Genomic DNA, 18,352 nt, shown 5'->3' with positions numbered 1-18,352 from the left:
CCCCTCCCTCCCCCGTCATGATTGTAAAGCACTTTGGGTATATGGCCATACACAATAAATGTGCTACATAAATACACAAGAAAGAAAGTATTCATAGCTCTTCACTTTTGCCAAATTTTTTTTTGTTACAGCCTTATTGTAAAAATGATTAAGTTCATTTTTTTTTTACGTTTCTCAAACTTCTACACACAATACCCCATAATGACAATGTGAAAAAAGATTTGTTGAAATTGTTGCAGATTTATTAAAAATAAAAAACTGAAAAAATCACATGTACATAAGTATTCATAGCCTTTTGCCATGAAGCTCTAAATTGAGCTCAGGTAAATTCTGTTTCCACTGATCATTCTTGAGATGTTACAGCAGTTTAATTGGAGTTCACCTGTGATAAATTCAGTTGATTGGACATGATTTAAAAAGCCATACACCAGTCTATATAAGGTCCCAGGGTTGGCAGTGCATGTCAAAGCACAAACCAAGCATGAAGACAAAGGAATTGCCCATAGACCTCTGAGACAGAATTGTTGCAAGGCACAAGGCTGGGGAAGGTTACAGAAAAATTTTTGCTGCTCTGAAAGTTCCAAGGAACAGAGTGGCCTTCATCATCCGTAAGCAGAAGATGTTTGGAACCACCAGGACTCTTCCTAGGGCTGGCCGGCCATCTAAGCTGAGTGATCGGGGGAGAATGGCCTTAGTCAGGGAGGTGATCAATAACCCAATGGTCACTCTGTCTGAGCTCCAGCGTACATCAGTGGAGAGAGGAGAACCTTACAAAAGGACAACCATCTGTGCAGCAATCCACCAATCAGGCCTGTATGGTAGAGTGTTCAGATGTAAGTCACTCCTTAGTAAAGGGCACATAGCATCCTGACTGGAATTTGCCAAAAGGCATCTAAAGGACTCTCGGACCATAAGAAACAAAATTTTCTGGTCTTTGGAGTGAAAGCCAGATGTTACTTTTGGAGAAAACCAGGCATGGCGGTGGTGGCAGCATCATGCTGTGGGGATGTTTTTCAGCAGCAGGAACTGGAAGTCAGGATTGAGGGAAAGATGAATGCAGCAATGTACAGAGACATCCTTGATGAAAACCTGCTTCAGAGTGCTCTTGACCTCAGACTGGGGCAACAGTTCATCTTTCAGCAGGACAAAGACCCAAAGCACACCGCCAAAATATCAATGGAGTGGCTTCACACTAACTCTGTGAATGTCCTTGAGTGTCTCAGCCAGATCCCAGACCTAAATCCTATTGAACATCTCTGGAGAGATCGGAAAATGGCTGTACACTGTCGCTTCCCATTCAACCTGAAAGAGCTTGAGAGGTACTGCAAAGAGGAAGGGGCAAAAATTCCCAAAGACAGTTGCGCCAAGCTTGTGGCTTCAAATACAAAAAAACTTGAGGTTGTAATTGCTGCCAAAGGTGTATCAACAAAGTATTGAGCAAAGGCTGTGAATACTTCTGTACTCGTGATTTTTCAGCTTTTTATATATATATATATATATATATATATATATATATATATATATATATATATATATATATATATACATTTGCAACAATTAAAAAAAATCTTTTTTCACATTGTCATTATGAGGTATTAAGTGTAGAATCTTAAGGAAGTAAATGAATTTAATCCATTTTGGAATAAGGCTGTAACTCAAAAAATGTGGAAAAAGTTAAGCGCTATGAAGACTTTCCAGATGCACTGTAATTTATTATTGGCTATACATCTTAATTTGCATAATGCATAAAAAATATGAAAATGACAAGATTAAATTACTTAAAAATATCCAGAATAAATTGATAAATTCACTTGTGAAGTAAATCTAGAGTAACTGATAATTTCTTAAAAATTTCCATAGCTCTATATTGCATTTCTTGATGTCATTTTGGATATTAAAGGTTTTCAGACATTTTTCTACAAACTTTTGATTCATATATGCATATGCTAACTGTGTTATACAAATCAAATTATTCTAGTCTAATACTGACAGTACATCTTAATTTCTGTAATGCATACAAATTCCGAAAAAAAAAAACCTAAATTAAATCACTTCAAAATATCTAAAACAAAATAGCTAAACCCCCCACACAATTCACTTGTTAATTAAAAGTGTGAATTCACATGGTAGTTTCCTAGCCTCTTGACATCATAACCTTTCCTCTTCTTAAAGCATGTGCTCGTTTTTTTGCACCTGTCGACCTGTGTGCCGATTTAACCTATTTATGTTTTCCCCTGTCTACCCACAGTCCTGAAATACATGCAGTTCATGGAGGACTATTCAGAGCCGCTGCCTTCCGTTTTCTATCAGACGCCACAAAGTGAAAGCATTTATGAGCAGCGCAATAGGAAGCGATTTCAGGAAGTGTATGGCCTCAGCGACTCCTTCAGCAGCAGCGATGAGACTCTTCCTCCGCCAGCACTGCCCCCAAAACAGAGACAACTGGTGAGATCTCAATCACTTATATTCCCACATGCTCTAAATGTTGATGCAATGTTGTGTTGCTTATGGCTAGGGCTGCTGTGATTAGTCAACATAATCGACATCAATAATTCAGGGTGTCCGCAGAGTCCTAAAGGTCCCATGAAATGCTTGGTTGCATGTTTGACGTAATCTCAACTGAAACATGAAGAGAGGGTGGGACATAGTGTAGCTCCTCCCCCATTTTGTTTTATCACTGCTCTGCTAGTGAGATTAGTTGAGCTGAAGAGCCGCAAATGTGAAGCATCTTGAAATGGGCGGGGCATGTCTGATACTGAAGTAAGATGTGACATAAATAAAACCGTTGATCCATTTAAGTGGAAGTAACAAACTGCAAGCGTTACATGATGTTTTGGGTTTTATACACCATAAATGCTAATTTTGTCACCGTTCTGGTGCGGATTAGCTTATAGATATACTTAAAACACTGTAACTAACATCTAAAAAAATATTTTTATTTCATGGGACCTTTAAAAAGTATGAATTTAGTTCAATTTAGAAAAATGTAATGCCCCTAAAAAAGGCTTAAATGCTATTTTGCCAGGTATTAAATTTTATAAAGTGTAAAAAAAACTATTCACTGCTTTTGAGCAAATTTTATTTAATTTTTTTCTGGTTTACAATTTCTGAAATATGGAATCAGCCAATTTGCTAGTTAAAAAAATTGTAGTCAGACGTGAAAAACTGAAGATCAGTGCATTAGTGTCTTTATAGATGAATGTAGGGCTGGGTGATATTACAAAAAAAATTTTAAACTATATCATGTTTAATATAATTTGATATCAATAATTATTGAATATATTTTAACAACACATTTTGGAATATTAGAATTGTTTTACTTAACCTTTTATTTTAATTTACCACCATTATGAAGGCAAATCGTTTTAAGTCAAAAACAAAAGTATTTAAACAAAATATCTCATATCTTTGTAATAAAATAAACATAAGTCCTCAAGAAACTCTTAAACTTGATTAAAAAAAGGTTACAAAGTGTGTGCAATGGTAAAGAGTAAATACTAAACAATCAAAGCAAACTTTAAGGTGTGAATAATAATGATACAGTGAGCCTCAAACTCTGTCAACAACACAAATTATGAGAATCAAATCTGAGCTTTCAAGTAAAGGAACCAACCATCAATATTCAAATACATATTGTAACATTACAAACTGTGAAGTTGAATGACTACATTACCCCTATGCTAAAATATCTTTCAGATGGGGGGCTAGTGGCTGGGATGCAAAAAAAAAATAAAGCCACTCTGGCGACATCCTTGCATCCTTTTTTTTTTTTTAAACAATCTCTTCACTGCTGCTATTCAGCACTCATTTTCTCATGTATTATTATTTTGATCCGAAGGGACAAGCGTGCGCGTGGATTCCTTATCCATTTACAATGGACTTTGCTTGCGCTTCCCTTGCATCTCCTGTAATTAAACAACCATCAAACGTTTTTTTAGACGATGACAAATAAACAAACCATTGCTATGTGTTCGATACGAGTTTATGGAGAAAAGTAAAACCTGCTGCAGTGTTTGGATGTGCTGTGTTTGTCTGAGGTTATTAGTCTGCCGTTACTGAAATGTGTATGTTCCATACAAAGTGTGAAGCAGATTGATTAGTTCTACTCACGCTCGCGGCATTCAGAAAAGTTTAAATGTTTTTTAACTAGGTACAGCTGGAAAATGCACAGTTCAGGTGCGAGTTGCCCCAATGTGTGTGTTGTGCAAGTCGTGTGCCTCCATTGGAAATGACAAACTGACACCCTCAGCTTATTGGCATTGCTTTCAAGGCGCAGCCACATTTAATAAAACTATAGTGCTTCATACCTAAACTACATTCTAAATCTATTTTTTTTTAATCAATATTGACAATGATGTTCAGTCAATAAATATCGATACCGATTTTATCCCCCAGCCATAGATGAATGTGTTGAGTTGTATTAAATGGGAGTCTAAATTTTCATTAATTCATTTAATGGTGTTTGTTAAAGCCTCACATACAGCTTTTTTTTCATTCATTTCATTCATTTTCTTGTCGACTTAGTCCCTTTATTAATCAGGGGTCGCCACAGCGAAATGAACCGCCAATTATCCAGCAAGTTTTTACGCAGTGGATGCTCTTCCAGCTGCAACCCATCTCTGGGAAGCTTTTTTCACTGGTCTAATTGTGTTGTTGTATTTCTCTTCTGAAACTTTCATAGAGGTAGTCAGCTTGTTCTTCTTTCACTTTCTGTGAAATCTGTTGCTTTGGTAAGAAGTTATCACAAGCTAAGCGTCTTTAGATGTGCTTTCCTGAAGTTAGTATTTATTTAATTTTTACACTAAATTAAATTGTCGCCATTGTAAAACCTAAAGTGGCGAGGAGATCTTAAAATGTATGGAAAGAGTCTTAAAAAAGAGCTTCAAATAGATTGAATTTCACTCTCTGATTACTCTATATTCTATTATTGTCATAATACTGGAATTCGATACCAATCTGTGTTGTAATTTTTAAAACGTCCATTTCTTGCTAACATTTAAGCACTGCTGAACACGTTCCTAAACAGTGCTGATTTGCTATTGTGTTCACATGCTTAGCAGAAATGACTTTGATTGGCTGTGAAGGTCATCCGTTCACCGAACTCACCACTATTTACTGAGTGTAAACACAGGTACAGGAACACTAGATCGTTTTAAAGCCATGAAGATCAGTCAATTCATCAGCAGATCACTTGTATGTCTGCTCATAAAGAGATCAGCTGATCTTCATGGCTTTAAAGTGCTCCAGTGTCGCTGTATCTGTTTCTGTTGAGCATGTGAACACAATGGCAAATCAGCAGGGTTTAAGAACGCACTCAACAGCGTTCAAATGTTCACAGAAAATGGACGTTTGTAAAATTCCAGTACCCAATTCCATCGTGACAACAATAGTATACTGTATACCTTGATATTTTTTATCAACTTATATTACGTTACTTTGACTGTCTTTATATAAAACATAATATTAATAATAATACAATTTTGGACCTATTAGTAAAATAAAAGTCTTTATTAAAAAAAATAATTATCAGCTAAGTAACAGTGTTTACCACAGCAATTGCATGTGTTGTACGTGGTGTTCAATAGCCAATGCAAGGAATGTCATGTGCATTTATATGGTGCAGTTCACAAACACTGGTAATGTTAACAACTTAACTTAGGCCTCTGTGCAAAATTAAACCAGTGTAGCTTTTTTTTGTTTCCTCCTCGATAAATATTGGAGGCATCAGAGTGGGCAGAAGAGACTCAAGCGATGTCATGTGTTCGGGGTCAGATATGTTTGGGATCACAAACGTGAGACTGTTGTGAGAGAGATTTCTACAAACTCAGATTAATAATCCACTTCTACTCCTATTTCATAAAGTGCTTCAGTGTTTTATGAGAATTTTTGGCATTTGAATGAAGAGTTGTTTGTTCTTGTGCTATATTAAAGGGCACATAGTTTACCCCTTTTTTATGATTTAATATTAATATTATGGTTCTTCTGAGTGTACAGTTTAGTTTCAGTTTAACACACAGTTCAGATGTTTCTATTATAATGTGTTCAAAAGTGTCATGTTGGGGGCGTGTACACAGCTCGCTGTTTTAGGGGCGTGTTGGTTCACATGAAAATAAGTTTCGCCTAACGTAACAAGGGGGCAGAGCCAAGAGCTCCCACGCTCTGTGTTTGCAGCAGACAGAGAGAAGCTAAGCTGGGTTCAGCCGTACTTGTACGTCTCAGATACAGACCAAGCAGAGAGTACAAAATCATTTTCTGTCTCTGTATATTTTTACAGCCAACTGTGTGCTAGTTTCAAGTGCCAAGCTTGTACACCGAGACTAATAGCCACGCATCCTGAATTAACTTTGACGTGAGGCACCGAATGTGCCGCTCGAAGCTGCGACATGGCACACCAGACACTCTTAGTGGCGCGGCAGAAACATGAAGTGTCCTGAATCGTCGCGCCACACAGCGCCATGCATTCCAGAACTCCAAACAGAGGCCTCCACTAGGGCAAACACAACGGTGCCCCAGGTCGGTGGCCGGCCGCGGCATCCAGCCGCTGACCCAAAGTGCCGCCGCGTGCACCCCGACAGAAACCCGTGCCCAGAACCCCTGAAATGCACGGTGCCACGCAGAGAGGCGCTTCTGGTATGCGACCTGCAGGCAAGTTTGTTATTTTATTTCCAATGGAGAGACGCGCACATGAGGCAAAGCGCTTGCACTTTTTCAGCTGCACCTAAGATCACAGGGAGCTTTTGTGTTTGCGAGAAAAGCAAACGGCTGATGTTTAAAGTAGACTAGCGGTGTCAAACTCAATTCCTGGAGGGCCGAAGCCCTGCACTATTCAGTTCCAACCCTGCTCCAACACACTTACCTGTAGGTTTCAAACAAGCCTGAAGGACTCAATTAGTTTGATCAGGTGTGTTTAATTAGGGTTGGAACTAAACTGTGCAGAGCCCTTTTGGAACTGAGTTTGACACCTGTGAAGGAGACGCAATGAAAACTACATGTTTGCAAACCTACCAAAAGGTACAAACAATAATTCAGATTAGAGCGATAATGTGGAGAATATTTGTCTTGTGTTGAGCCTAATGAGCCCTACATCTAAAAATAGAGCAAACACACGCTAAAAATGGCAGACGTGAAACAAGAAACTGAGGATATGGTGACGCGTCTGTCAATCAATATTGGGGGATAGGGGGACCGCACTCCTAAGTCAAGTTGCGGTCAGTCTGAAAACCGCTCCAATTCGTCCACCGATTTTATGTTGTTCAATTGAAAAAAAAAGGACTGTGTGTGTTTATATCACCCCAATATGACGGTCTATACACTATACTTACACACATGTCTGTCCAAACAGCTTGAAAAGTAGATTTTTCACCAAAGGTGCCCTTTAAAGAACTTTTCCTTACGTAGCTAGCTGCATAAGTTACATAAAGGACATGTGAATTAAGTAATGCCATTCAGAATAAGAATATGCTGAAGCCTACACTTAAAGGTTTGTTCATAATATTATTATTATTATTATGTTACTCTTAATTTTACATCTTGTTTACATGTCTTCTTTTTCAAGGTACAGTGCATCTGGAAAGTATTCGTAGCGCTTCACTTTTTACACAATATTTTATGTTACAATCTTATTTTTCAACATTTCTAAACATAATAGTTTTACAAATTAATTTCTAATAACTGATTTCTTTTCTCTTTGCCATGATGACAGTACATAATATTTTAGCAGATACTTTTCAGGATACTAGTATTCAGTATTAAGTGACTTTTAAAAGCTCAATTAGGTTAATAAGGCAAGTTAGCCAAGTCATTGTATAACAGTGGTTCGTTCTTGAGACAATTTAAAATATATATATTGCTTGAGAAGGCTAATAATATTTACCTTAAAATGTTTATTATTATTATTATTATTAAAAACTGCTTTTATTCTAGTAAAGAAAAGAAACAAGACCTTCTCCAGAAGAACAAGTATTGTACATACTGTGAAAATGTCTTTAATCTGTTTAAAAATATTTGAAAAAGAATAAATATTGCACAGGAGGGCTAATAATTTTGCCCTCAACTGTATACGTAGTTATTACTAAGTAGTGGCAGCTCTACTTAGGGCACAGTATTTATTCTCTGATGGTCGACTGAAGTTTAAGTGTTGCCTCGGGCGATCAGTGTCATGCTGTGCCAGTAAAAGCTAATCTTACTTCATCTGTTTCGTCATTGTGTGTTGTGTAGACATGTCTGATATATGTTCAGCTAAAAAGTATCAAACAAAGTAAAGATGCGAACTCTAATTCAGAGAAAAAAAAAAGAAAAGATTATTGTGAAGTCATTATGTAATGCGCTATTTGTTTTGAGCAGCTTTAGCTGTGCAGATTAGAAACAAGCAAATAAAGATTGTTTGTTTATTTATTTATTTATTTATTTTTTTTTTAAGCAGCGTCCCTGGTCAATTTTCTTTCAAAGCAAAAGCTTGTTTTGTTTTTCATACATCCAATGAATAATGAAATGCAAATAGGTCCCAATCAAATGATGAGTCAAATCAGAAAAAAAAATGTTAAGCATCCATGAGAAAATGCTATAAGACATCTAATTTAACATGTAAAAATGGAATTTACATAACCAGATCATAGTCACACAAGTATTGAAGTTACAAAAAAAGTGAAGTGGCTGTGTAGTTTTTAAAATGTTAGAGGATGAGCCTGACAAGTTTTAAAATTTTGTTGGGCCAAAAAATAGATACTGTAAATACTAGATATAAAATACAACAAATATTAAAAGAATTATTATGAATATAGGATTTATAGTAATCAGATAAATTTGGGTGTGTTTGTGTATTATTGTTAATATTATTTTAATGTTATTATTATTATTTATAATAATATTAATAATACTATTATTATTTACTTATTTTTTCAACTTAAGGTTTGATGACATGAAATATTGTATTGACTTTTTGTCTTTTGTTTTTCTGCAAATAAATTCTGATATTCTTATTTGAAATTTTGAATATATGTTATCAGTAGTTTTTGTAAGGAATAATCAACGGCTTGCCGTGCATTAAAGGATTTTAATGCACAACATGGAAGCCTCTTTGGTGATAACGCACACCCTCCAGCCAAGCAGAATCAAGAATTTCAACAGACCATGGAATAAAACGGAAATAGTAAATTTACTCAACAAGTGCACCTATTAGTGACAAATTCAGAGAATCAATAATACATTTAAAGTGTTCTCAATTATTTTTCAAAGCTATGGATGGATGGATGGATGGATGGATGGATGGATGGATGGATGGATGGATGGATGGATGGATGGATGGATGGATGGATGGATGGATGGATGGATGGATGGATGGATGGATGGATGGATGGATGGATGGATAGATAGATAGATTTCATTTGACTTAGTTTCCATTGTTTTGTTTTTTTCTCTCATTCCACGTGACTGAGCTGGAGGATTCACAGAGGTCTGTTGATAAGTGTATTGTGCTCTGGTATTAAGTAGCCCATATGTGCTCGTATCTAAATTGCACAAGCATTTAGCCATTTAATTGTGCTTTTAGTCTTAGTAAGTTCCTGCTTTTGTTCCCACACTCTGATTTGCAATAACAAGCAGCTGCCAGGCAAAAAGCAGAAACGTTACCCTCTCGTTATTTTACACCTTCACAGTACAACTCTTTCACTTGATGCTTTTTTTCTGCTTCACAGTAGCCTGAGTCTTGAGTAGACATCATGTTTAACAGAGTGAAAATAGGGTCCATTCAGGGCTCAAGGGTCTTTTTTTAAACATCAAATCTGTCGCTTCAAGATTTTTTCAGGTTTTATTTTTTTATTCACAAAGGACTCTACAGTATGGAAATAAAACTGTTGAAAAATAGTGACCTTGGACCACACAACTAATCTATTGTTTGGAAGTCAGGTTTTATACATCAACTAAAAGCTGAATAAATATTTTTCCATGATGTTTGGTTTGTTAGGATTGAAATATATTAGGCTGAAATACAACTGTTTGAAAATCTGAAATCTTAATTGGCTTTAAAGTTTAAAAAAAAGTTCTTAGCAGTGAGTATTACTAATCAAACATTAAGTTTTGATATATTTACAGTGGGTAATTTAGCAAACGTTTTTATATTTAAATGTCTCAAATGGCTACTTTTCAACATAGGCTCATTCTGAAAACGTAGCGCTCAGAGGACGGTGGGTCAGTCAGTCAACAGAGGCCTCTGGATTGACTTGGTGGATTTACGTGAGAACAGCAGGCGAAAACGGCACTTGTAAGAGAAATTTGAGATCACAAAATGTGTACACAACGGCCTTTGGTGGATTCGCAAAAACAAAAACTGCTAAAAAGCATAGCTCCTGGGATGTATTTGGTGGTCTCCAGAAATGTATATATAGCTACTTTTTCAGAATGAACCTGGGTTGCTATTTTTGCTAAGTAAAACTGAGCCATTTGGTTTCTCTTTGTGTTATCATTATGTATCATACGAGTCATTTAAAGTCTGATGTATCAAGTATAATACTAATAATAATAATACAGTATGACATGTTTTTGTCCAGATTAAAATGAGATCAATTCAATTTACACAATGCATCTGGTCACATGAAATCTCCATCAGTGTCTCCATTATGCTACATTTGCTTGATTTGTCTGTCAATTGTGCAATCATAGCAACACAAAATCATTGAGGGACTGATTTGAATAGAATATGCCAGTTTCTCAGTCTGTTTCTCCATTCAATACACATCTGCGCTGTGCATGATGAATCTCTGGCCTCTTTTCTCTCTTCCTTCCTCCGCACTTCTCTTTCCTCCTAGGCTTCCTCACACTCTGCGTCTCCTTCCTCCTCCTCTTCCTCGTCTCTGTCTTGTCAGCTGCAGCAGTGTGTGTCTGGGCCCGGTCCCGGTGAGACAGAGTCCACTCTCAGCCTTTCTGCATCTAACTCCTCTCTGAACCGCGAGGGCTCTCTGCCTGTCCCTACGGTGAGTCCCTGCTGCCTGTCCACTATCTAACATGTTTATTCCTCACCTTTTAATATCTTCCTTAAAGTCTAATATTCAGGAAACAGCAGAACTTGCAGAAGTGCACAAGAATGTATGACAATTTTTTTTTTTTTTTTTGATCAAGGTAACGAACTGAGATATAAACTCACAGTTGAGAGTTATAAACTTCCAATTTTAATAAGAAACGTCAGAATAGTGAGATGAAAAATCACAGATTTAAAATCAAAGACAAAGTTATGATAAAGTAGGCACTAGCTATTTATTTTGTGAAGAATTTTCAAAAGCTGTTTAAATTCAGATTTCCAAAAAAAAAAAAAAAAAAAAAAACAATTCTAGGGAATAAAAAAGGAATTATGTATATGTAAATTAGCAAGAGTTTAACTTAAATTAAATAATATAAGCTCCCATTGGTAAGGATTTTTTAAAAGAAAAGGTCGCAGTTACTTTTTTCTGTAGCTAAAGTAAAAAATATTTGTGAGATATAAAACAAATACTGTAAAAAAAATTGAACATATTCGAAATTATGTATAGTTTGTTAAACTACTTATTTAAAATGTGTTGAATCAACGCAATACTTGATTTTTTTTATGATGTCAGAAGAACTTTAATAATTACGCTCACGTTATTATCATCAGCACAAGAAGTTTGTTATTTCAAATATAGACACACGCAAGAAAGCGAAACGGCTCGCGCTTTAGACGGCCTTGTAAACAACTACGGGTTATAAGGTAGATTTTGCTCATCTGCTTGCCTTTGTGGCGGTTCATCAAGACAACGACAAAGTTTGTTTAAGCTCAGGTCGTCCATGGATCGTTATTATATGTATATATTATTATAGTGTAATGTCTCAGCTGTGAATTTAAAAATGGTGCTTCCTTTGTTTTCATTCCCTTGCTTGTGTATGCGCTGGTGACGTTTCTCTGTAAACCAATAGCATTCAGCTGCGCGTCTTGGCTTTTGGTACCCTTTTGTTGTGCAGGTAACCTTCCGTAAGGGTACCCAAAAAATGGTACGTCGTTACGAATTGTTACGGTTCGCTTTTTGGTACCTTTTGACAGTGGAAATGGACATAAAAGCCGTACCATACTGGACCACTCAGTGGTAACGGTCCATAAAAGTAATGACCGTGTTCAGTTTTGTGCTTGTGCGAGTTTTGCATTCTACACACTACAAGCATCCCAGCTGAACCATGCTCTGGACCACCTCTTCCAACCGTGCCAGGGCCGGCCAACTGAAATGCACCTGGGCGCAGTTCGGAGTACTCACACTTGTCAAACAAACTGGGAAATGGAGCTCAAACACACCCGGGCACGGTTCAGATAGTCTAGTGTGTGTATGCCCCTTGTTAAAAGCTCAATAACTTTTGTAAAAAAAAAAAATGAAGATAAAAACTGAAATAAAAAAGTGAGATTTCAACTTAGTAATTATCAGATGAATAGTCACAATTATTTTTGTAAATTTTTAAATTCATTAGCCTTTAATCATAATTTTTTATGAAACAGCCTTAAACTGAATAGTGTCAAGTAGCTGCCAGCACTGCAGTTTTACCTCTGTAGTTTTTCTCATGCTGTGAAGTAGCACAAACATTCAAAGAGTGCTGATTGTCTAATTATTGACCGTGTGTCGCTGCATTTACCTGCAGCTACAAGGGGAAACAAGTTGGTAATAGCTCACATGAATCACAGGTGCCGTAGCCTGTAGGCAATGAATAGTTCACAGCCTCAATTAACAGCAGCACTGCCTTGTTAGGGTTGAGTGATTTATTTATTTATTTATTTTTTCCACACGCCTCTAGAGATCTAAACTGGAGATCTAAAGAGTCAAAGCCTTGTACCACACAGGGATCCTGCAACTGTGACCTGCTGAAAGCTCAGGTTAAACACACATTGTCCCGCAGGGTCTCGTTTGTATCCCCACCGTTATGTGCCTGAGCTGCCTGTTATGATCTTGTGTCAGCTGAGCTCCATCTATTTACTGAATAAAGGGAACACTTTATGTTTTATTGGGAAAGAGACTACTAAATATAGGTTTGACTAATCAGAGTTTGACCAGAGTTTCATCTAAAAAGCTTCTTTAAAAGGTTTTATTTATAACAGTTTTCTAGTTGCAAAAAAACGAAAATTATTACAGACGGTACACAAAAATAATCATTATGCAAATAAAAAATAAACAAACAAAAAACTATATATAAATATCCATTCATTCATTTTCTTTTCGGCTTAGTCCTTTTATTAATCTGGGGTCGCCACAGTGGAATGAACCGCCAACTTATCCAGCACATTTTTTACGCAAGGATGCCCTTCCAGCCGCAACCCATCTCTGGGAAACATCCACACACACTCATTCATTCACACACACACACGCACACACACACACACACGCGCACACACTCAAACACACTTACACTACAGACAATTTAGCCTACCCAATTCACCTGTACCGCATGGCTTTGGACTGTGGTTGAAACTGGAGGACCATATATATATATATATATATATATATATATATATATATATATATATATATATATATATATATATATATATATGGTTATATATAACCAGTATAAAATGGTTATAAACTATAGAAATTAAAACTCATTAACAATGAAATAAAATAAAATGCTTTAAAAAATAATTGGTGAAAAATGTAAAGATATGTTTGTCTTTGTTTATAACAAATTGTTTTCATTATAAAAATATGTATACTGCATACAGTATGATTTCTTTTTTCATCTAAATGAAAATGTTATAACTCCCTATTACATTTGTCTATACTGGCAGTGCCCAGCTTGTTTTGACAGGAAACAGGCCCGCTCAGTCTGACGTCAGTCCACTTGTAATGTAGCCGACTGCTTTTATTATAATTGAGTAATATAGTTTTATTGCATAATAAATGTTGCTTCCAGTTTAGACACTTTGTTAGGCTAATAACAGATATCATCTGCTGGAAGAATTGTTTAATGTAATAGCCCTAAACAAATGTGATTATTTATTGTGATGTTATTGTTCATCCTATTTCTTTTGCTGCAGTCGAGGCACTCTCAAGGCCATGGATTTGCAACAATTAAGTGTGTTTCTGGCAGACTACTCAACATGTGTAGTAGACTCACTATAACGCTCTTCTTCTTGCCAGGTTTCCAGGCGCCAGTAATGCAGGATCTTGCTTTGCAAAAAAGTGTCTTTTAATTTCAACCCCGCCAAAAAAGCAACAGTGTATTTGAGCTGTTTTTCAGCTCCCTTTTGGCCATCAGCTTTACTCTGACGCCTGCCTGTGCTTGTGCTGTCCTCCCTCTTGTTTTTCTGTAGAGCGAAAGTGCTAATGATGAAGGTGGGGAGGGTGAATACGTCAATCTGTATTCATCCAACCAGGCCAATGGAGATGTGACTCTCTCCAATGGAGTAAGTAACAGCATGTCAGCTGTCGGTGGCCTCACATGCTGCGTTCTGTGCTGTTTGTGACTGTAATGCTTGGCTTTGCTTCATGCAAACTGGATAATTGCTATTTTACTTAACGCTTGCCGCCAAGGTGCACTCTGCGAGTGCTAAGAATCAACAAACAAGAAATATCTTGCATGTTAATCTGAGCCTGTCCTAACTAACAGCGTCTGGCAATATTGTTGCGCAAGACAATATTGTTTTATGCTTGGTGGCTTCGTCTTGTGAAATGTCATTGGTTCAAAATCCTGCTTTAAATGTTGGATATTAAGTGTCTAGTAGGGCTGAACGATAAATCGAATGTGATTTTTGTGCCCATTTGTTTATAAAGCCGTCTCTTTTAATCAGTTGTGAATCTCCATTAGTGTGTTCTTGTCACTGACAAGCTACGAAAAATATCACATTGTTATAGTCAAATTATAAATAATTCTTCTGCGATATTGACGGCTGTTTGCCTTGCTTGTCAGTGAACTACAGCCCATTGTCGTAAATGTTGCTAATGTTAAACCTAAAAGCACATGCTAATACCTTATATAATCAGTGTTGGGGAGAGTTACCTTTGAAAGTAATGCATTACAATATTGAGAGACTTCCCACAATATTGAGTTACTTATCCTTAACTGTAATTTAGGGTAATGTTATCTTTTGAAAGCTTCCTGACCCTAGAGCTATACATGCGGTATGTACAGATTAATGAAAGTTTAAAGCAATGTGTTTGCTATATTTGTATTTTTTTGTCTTATTAATTCAGTCAAATCACTGTCTTTTGGGACAATCCCTTTTTCATTTCTTCAATGCGTTCAAAATAATGCAAACACTTTTAGCGCAAAAATGTAATGCTCTGGCATCTTTGATTGTGTCTGTTCTTGTGGGGTCTCTCATTGAGTTACAAGTAGGCCCACACAGAATCTGCGCGAGCAGAATTCCACAGATTTTTGCAGATTTCTGCAGATTTTTAGTCTATTATTAATTCTGTTTATTTACTTGAGTAAATGTGTATATCTGAGTTAATTCATTTTTATTCAGTAATTTATTACTTTTTATTTAATATATTAATGTTTTAGTTATGATACTCTGCTGGATACACCCAAAATAATTCCGCAGAAATCCGTAGATTTTTTCCGAAATTCTCAGCAGAAATAGCAAAAAACGTCCACAGATTCTGTCTGGCCCTGGTTACAAGTAACACAGGTATTATTACTTATTTTTTTTTAAAGTAATATAATTGTGTGTTATTTGTAATGCATTTCCCCAACGTTGTATATAATGACATTTTACTCAACTCACTTTGTAGCTTCTGTCGATTGTTTTGAAATCAATGAATTTGTTAAACAATATGTTTTCTTACACAAAATAAGACACACAGCATATTTAGTAGTGGCAAAGACGTTGCATTATTACATACTTTATTATCTAAAACAGGGGATCTCAAACTTTTCAACCCGCAACCCCCAAAATAATAATACCAGTGACTTCCGACCCCCAATATCCTCTGAGGGATACATACAGTTAAAGTCAGAATTATTAGCCCCTCTTTGAATTTTTTTTGTTTTTTACATTTTTCCCAAATGATGTTCAACAGAGCAAGGAAATTTTCACAGCATGTCTGATAACATTTTTTATTCTGGAGAAAGTCTTATTTGTTTTATTTCGGCTAAAATAAAAGCAGTTTTTAATTTTTTAACACCATTTTAAGTCAAAATTATTAGCCCTTTTAAGGTAATTTTTTCCGACTGTCTACAGAACAAACCATCATTTTACAATAACTTGTCTAATTAACCTGCCTAATAAACCTAATCAACCTAGTTAATTATTTAAATGTCACTTTAAGCTGTATAGAAGTGTCTTGAAAAATATCTAGTCAAATATTATTTACTGTTATAATGTCAAAGATAAAATAAATAAATTACTAGAAATTAGTTATTAAAACTATTATGTTTAGAAATGTTGTGAAAAAAAATCTTCTTTTTGTTAAACAGAAATTGGGGAAAAAAAATAAACAGGGGCTAATAATTCTGACTTCAACTGTATACCAATAGGCCCAAATCTATTCATCATTTAATTTCGAACACTGCCACTCGGAGACCATCCTCCGTTTTCAGTTTTGGCTGTATTTATTTTTAATGTACGTGGGTGCTGTAATGGTGTCAAAGTTTAACATGGTACCATAAAATCAATGTGCTGTGTCTTTAATAGATTTGCCTTTATGAAAGGTCGATGGCTTTCTATTTACATGTTGTTGTTTTTTTTATTTAAATATTAGCTACTATTTTTTTATTCTGTAGGTTATCGATAAAATATTGTAATTCTAATAGTTTAATGAAGTGAATTTGATTTTTGTAAATCTCCAGGCGACCCCCCTCTTTATTGTCCTGTGACCCCTTGGGGGTTTTTTGGACCACTGGTACTTTGGGAACCCATAATCTGGAAAATTAAAGAATATATTGCAAGAAGAACTGATAAAAAATCATATGTTGTCGTGGTCATGTGTTTATCAATCGCTTTTAATAAAATGATTGCAGTTTAATACACTGTTTATCCTGCAAGTGGTATAAGGATATCCAATGTAGACTAGTATTTCCTGTTTTTGTTTTTTTGGGTGCCCTCTGGCCTTCTAAAGGAGATTTACTGATGATCACATCACCATACTTTCCTTACATGACATGCAAGACAATCACAAATGTGGTTTCAGTTCTATTTATCATTCAGCCCTAGGGTCTAGTACAGTGGTTTTCAACCTGCGTGTCATGAAGGGGGGGGAGGGGGGGTAGAGGCTAGATGTTATTTAATAAAAATAATATTGTCAGTATATGTGAAATGTCTATTCCTAATTTGATTTATAATTAAATAACAAGCAATAATAAAATCGTTACTATGCATTCACAATTGAATTTTATCAATTAGTTAAATTACAACCCGCTAATGTAAAATCTTTTTTGCTAAATACATAGCTGTCAATGGGTTCCGTCCGACAATTATCTGTCAGTTTTGAATGCTTGACCAAAATAGTTACCTGCACTTGCTGAACTAGACGCAAATAGGACAAGATTTGATTGGCGAATACGCATACATGTAAATATTAAATAAATAAAATGGGATTTATCTAGCTCACTGATGCATCATGGATGCATTATAAATACCCTTTTACTTTGGAAATAGCATGTGTTATTATGTAGTTAAATAGTTTTGATTAGATAATAGTTATATTAAATGGATCAAATCAACAAGGGTACATTTGCATTAGGCCTGCATGATTTATTTGTTTATAAGCAGAAATCGATTTGAAAGGGTGCGATTTTCAAATCCCAAAAGCGACGATTATTTCGATACACTATCAAATATAAGAAGCATCTAGTTTTTGACACTTTAGCTTCAGACAGTTGGAAAAGACATTACCCTGAGCAATATGAAAAATGTAACACAATCTAAACGTTTCCTTGTTGACCTTTTAGCTTTAGTATTATTTGTGTTCTTTGCACTTTAAATGGCAACACGTTTGCTGTCTTTGTTTCAACGTTAATGTAGGTTATCGTCAGTGTTTTACTGATAAAAAGAATAGTTTAGAGTGTGTATGGATTATTAAAATCGAAGATTTTATATATAATAATTTTAACATACTGTAGTTATTTTCTTAATTTGTGTGTTGACAACTTTATTTAAAAAAATGGCAACAGTGTTTAAGAGATTTTATATATAATATACAGTAGCATAGAGTAGTGTTTCTCAACCATCTTACTGGAGGACCACCAGCTCTGCACATTTTCCATGTCTCCTTTACCAGCAGAGACCGAAAGACCTGTAATGAATGTGACAGACAAAGAAGACATCCAAAACATGCAGAGCATACTTTGTGTCTTTCTTTGGTGCTGTTAAAACCATCACTTTAAAACTGAAGCTCTTCAGTAGTAAATCACAATTTTAATCAGA

At 35.7% G+C, this 18,352-nt stretch overlaps 1 protein-coding gene across 4 annotated transcripts in view; it reads left to right on the top strand.

Moving 5' to 3' along the window:
* rapgef1a (Rap guanine nucleotide exchange factor (GEF) 1a) overlaps positions 1-18,352 on the top strand; it is a 69,099-nt gene that overhangs the window by 29,926 nt on the left and 20,821 nt on the right. Inside the window, exons 10-12 of one of the 4 annotated variants that reach the window (XM_005166904.6) lie at positions 2,249-2,445; positions 10,803-10,967; positions 14,297-14,389. In XM_005166904.6, the coding sequence (XP_005166961.1) occupies positions 2,249-2,445; positions 10,803-10,967; positions 14,297-14,389 (455 nt within the window). The remainder of the gene's footprint in view (positions 1-2,248; positions 2,446-10,802; positions 10,968-14,296; positions 14,390-18,352) is intronic. The other 3 variants (XM_073910094.1, XM_073910093.1, XM_073910095.1) reach the window with 3 other exon arrangements.

Source organism: Danio rerio, chromosome 8, assembly GCF_049306965.1.
Source record: "Danio rerio strain Tuebingen ecotype United States chromosome 8, GRCz12tu, whole genome shotgun sequence".
NCBI lineage: Eukaryota > Metazoa > Chordata > Actinopteri > Cypriniformes > Danionidae > Danio > Danio rerio.
Note: the sequence above shows the minus strand (reverse complement) of the source record. Positions and strands in the feature narration are given on the sequence as shown.